Source organism: Perkinsus marinus (assembly GCF_000006405.1).
Source record: "Perkinsus marinus ATCC 50983 genomic scaffold scf_1104296927642, whole genome shotgun sequence".
In the NCBI taxonomy this organism is placed as follows: domain Eukaryota; phylum Perkinsozoa; order Perkinsida; family Perkinsidae; genus Perkinsus; species Perkinsus marinus.
In genome coordinates this window covers 5170-8960 of record NW_003217086.1, presented here as the reverse complement: position 1 = coordinate 8960, position 3791 = coordinate 5170, and the positions used below count along the sequence as shown (strand labels likewise).

Here is a 3791-nt window from a genome sequence, read left to right as displayed (position 1 = left end):
TGGACCGTAACTTGGCTCCATCGCTGACAATGACGGTGAACTCTGTCCTTACACTCATAGGGACTATGGTGCTGTTGTCTTTGTCTGCTTACTATACGCTTATAGCCTTCGCACCAGTGTTGTTGGCCTTCTATTACGTGCAGAACTACTACAGATGCACTAGTCGAGAAGTGAAGAGGTTGGATGCCCTCACTAGAAGTCCCATATACAACCACTTCCAGCAGACCCAGGATGGTGAGGGCGGGTGACAGCTCGAATGGAATAGTGTCCTCTCAGGCATCTCGACTATCCTGGCATTCCGCAAGCAGGACGCCATGGACGCCGTTAATTCCTATCTGATAGACCATCACATTCGCTGTAATGTGGTGCAGATGTCCAGTAACCGTTGGTTGGCCATCCGGCTCGAGGCCTTTGGTGGCTTCCTCGTGCTCATAACGGCGGTCTTTCTGATCATGGCCCGCAATATTATCAATCAAGGCGTCGCTGGTTTGGCTATCAGCAGTGCCTTGCAAGTGAGAATTCATGTTGTGGTGTAGTTAGGGAGAGTTCCCTTCGTTGTTCAGATAACTGCAGCGCTGAGTATGTTGACGAGAGTGATAGCGATGGCCGAGAATGCTTTCAACTCGGTGGAACGTATCGTGGGGTATTCTGAAGTGGAACCGGAAGCAGCCTCGGTGGTGGAGAGTAATAGGACGCCCAAGGACTGGCCACATGATGGGAAGATCACCTACAAGTGAGAATGAGCTGAAGTCGTCTTTCAGTAGAGTTGGGATTTCAGGATGGTCACAGCTCGATACCGCTCTGATCTGGCTCCAGTGCTGCGGAATGTGAGTTTCTCCATCGCGGGTGGCGAGAAGGTGAGTGGCCTTGTTTTGACCGAGGGAGATCTACCACGTGCTCCTGTTGTGGAGCCGTGGCCTGAGTGCTTAGTCGTGCCTATGGTTGGTTTTCCAGGTTGGCGTCATCGGCCGTACGGGTGCTGGCAAGACATCTCTGTTGCTGACTCTATTCCGTATCATCGAAATAGAGAGTGGCAGGATCACCATTGATGGCATTGACATCTCGACGATTGGCCTTCGAGATCTGCGATCAAAATTGGGTATTATTCCACAGGTGAGTAGGATGTGGTTTATCCCCTTTTGAAGGTCTACTGTAGGATCCCCTCATCTTTGGTGGCACTTTGCGGTCTAACGTGGACCCTTTCGGCAAACACAGTGACGAAGAGGTGTCGAAGGCCTTGGCGAGTGCTCATCTACGGAACATGCCACTGAGCACGTCTATAGCTGCTGGAGGAGGCAACCTTTCGGCAGGGCAGAGGCAACTGGTCTGTTTAGCCAGGGTCATCTTGAGGAAATCGAAGGTAAGTCGTAGGACGGTCGTTAGGAAGGGGAGAGACGGTCGCAGATACTGGTCCTTGATGAGGCCACGGCATCGCTGGATGCCCAGACCGACGCCTTGGTGCAGTTGACCATTCGAGAGGCCTTTGCTGGGTGTACTGTGATCACCATTGCTCATAGGCTCAGCACTGTTATAGATGGTCATCGTATTATAGCAATGGACCGAGGACAGGTACTAGGGCAAGTGGCAGTCGGTGGTGGTGGTAGCTGAAGCTCCTCACTTCAGATAGTAGAGTCTGGTAGTCCCGCCGAGCTGCTTTCGAATCCAGTTGGCCATCTCACTCGTATGGTGGAGGATACTGGTCCTGCGTCAGCCAAGCATCTTTATGAGGTTGGTGTCCCGGCGAGTCCCCTTTCTCCATCACTGGTTTCTGTGTCAGATTGCCATGGGTAAAGTTAGTTTGCAAGAGGAGCTGCAGACCCAGCTTGGTGGCACTGCTCGGGCTGGTTCGAAGTCTATGGACGACCAGACAGTAGAGTGGAGGCCATTGCCGACTTGTGAGCGTTGTGAGCATTTCGCCAAGATGTCATTGGAGGATCTCGAGAGTAGTACTGCTCAGTCGTAGTAGAGGGATGAGTGTTGGTTTGCAGATGTGGAGTTCCCAGCTGGGAGCTCGGCAGAGAACGCTAGGATGGCTCTGATGGAGCTAGCATTAGCGGTGGAAGATGTTGACTCAGAGCAGTGGCAACAGGTTTTACGGAGGTATGATGAAACACCCGCTGTGGGATTCGAACCTGAGACCTCTTGATTGTGTCAGAGACCTACAGATTAGCGAGGCTACGTGGTTACAGTCGATGGAGAAATGGACCGAGGAGTTACATGACGAGGTGAACTACTAGTGGTGTCGCCCATGCTAGCATCGTTTATGATACTACAGGGTGTCCCAAGAAAAATGTGAAAAAGTTGAATATTCAGGAAATTCTGATACCATTCGCAAGCGCTTGCAGGTGGTGTTAGAATCGTGGAAAAAACTCGCTGGGACTCACGAAAAAATCACATTTTATGCTCGTCCAAAAATCACTCATAATGGAACAGGTTGCACTTTGCTGTTATTTCACTAGCTAGTACTAACATCTGTGGAATTATCATGCAATGTGGTTGATCAACGATCTCGCTCGACTATTGGTAGTTTTGGCGTTGTGCTCACTGCCATTCGTTCACCAAGTCGCATGCTGTGGTCTGGTGTAGGTAAAGGAGCAACGGAAGAGATACCTCACGAATGGTCACTACTTTGTCGATGGACAGGACTTGCCGACGAACTAATAGCAACTACTATCATACCAGAATTTGAGTTATGACTCGGTTCGCTCTCTCATGCTATTGAGGCAGTTTTCACTGAAGGGAGTTTTCCAGCGCCACCTTTTCGGAGCGGCAAAATGCTACTCGACATCGGCGGAGCGTAATTTGGGTTTTAGTATCATTAGTGATTTCCTCAGAGACTGCTACGATTTCAGGAAGAGTGTGTTGAGTTTAGTATTCATAGGGGGGTGGCTACTTGTCAATCTTGCTGTAGGTTGGTTTTTATTTCCTAGTATGATCAACACTGCTCGGCAGATGATGATAACTCATCGATTGTCGACACCACGAAATTAGAGAGAGACGGTTGGTATCAGTTCGTGGTCTTGGGTAGTATCTGTTGAGCTTCGTGATTCGATCTCACGGAACTTGTGTGTTGGTAGTTCCTCCGATCGAAAACAGTTATCTGTTAAAACGATGTGATTGTCTTAATTTCATGTGGACATTTAGCTTGAGTGGTTTGGTGATGACCTTGGCGTGTTGTGTGAAGTGCAGTCATGATGGTATGGTCGCCGACCTCGGGTACACTAATTTTCAGCCGACCTTGTGAAATGACCTCGGCTGGAGAAGGTCGGGACTCGCTCGACAAGGGAGGTGACGGTAGTGGCAAGCGGAAACCGCCGGCGTCTTCGCCACAGAAGCGGAGTGTAGACGATCGGGATGACGAACTACACCTACTGCAAGGAAGGACTAATGGTCACTCACGAGACGATGATGAGGATCAACGAGACGTTCTGGTGAGCAGCCAGGAGGTGCCGCAGTTGGGCCGGGGGATGAATGATGGAATGGTCGACCTGGGCGAGCTGGGAGAACCCCCTGTCAAGTACTAGGGTTACACCACTGTGTCACCACTGGACAAAATTGGAATCTTTTCAGGGTCCCTAGAGTAGTTGATGTGATACCACGCGAGTCGGCATCTAAGCCTGGGGGGGTCACTGAGGAGGACGAGGATGCTGTCAGCTTCTCATCGGAGTGTAGTGTTGAAGAGGATGACGATGATGACTCGAGAGGCGGCAAGAGCGTCGTTGAGCCAGAGGTCCCCCCGGCTAGGGCGGAGGAATTGGAAATGTGGGTCGACATGTGTGAGGCAAGCAACA

The 3791-nt window shown here is 50.7% G+C and overlaps 2 protein-coding genes across 2 annotated transcripts in view; both read left to right on the top strand.

Moving 5' to 3' along the window:
* Pmar_PMAR004281 (mgATP-energized glutathione s-conjugate pump, putative) overlaps positions 1-2851 on the top strand; it is a gene marked incomplete at its 5' end in the record, with an annotated part of 6497 nt that extends 3646 nt beyond the window's left edge. The window contains 12 exons of the mRNA XM_002788778.1: positions 106-234; positions 277-512; positions 564-733; positions 779-857; positions 955-1113; positions 1157-1360; positions 1405-1569; positions 1624-1728; positions 1778-1943; positions 1989-2100; positions 2156-2225; positions 2587-2851. Of these exons, the coding sequence (XP_002788824.1) occupies positions 106-234; positions 277-512; positions 564-733; positions 779-857; positions 955-1113; positions 1157-1360; positions 1405-1569; positions 1624-1728; positions 1778-1943; positions 1989-2100; positions 2156-2225; positions 2587-2661 (1670 nt within the window). The 3' untranslated portion in view covers positions 2662-2851. The remainder of the gene's footprint in view (positions 1-105; positions 235-276; positions 513-563; positions 734-778; positions 858-954; positions 1114-1156; positions 1361-1404; positions 1570-1623; positions 1729-1777; positions 1944-1988; positions 2101-2155; positions 2226-2586) is intronic.
* A 394-nt stretch (positions 2852-3245) lies between these two features.
* Positions 3246-3791, top strand: part of Pmar_PMAR004280 (hypothetical protein) — a gene marked incomplete at both ends in the record, with an annotated part of 4077 nt that continues 3531 nt past the window's right edge. Inside the window, 2 exons of the mRNA XM_002788777.1 lie at positions 3246-3517; positions 3571-3762. Coding sequence (XP_002788823.1) covers positions 3246-3517; positions 3571-3762 — 464 coding nt within the window. The remainder of the gene's footprint in view (positions 3518-3570; positions 3763-3791) is intronic.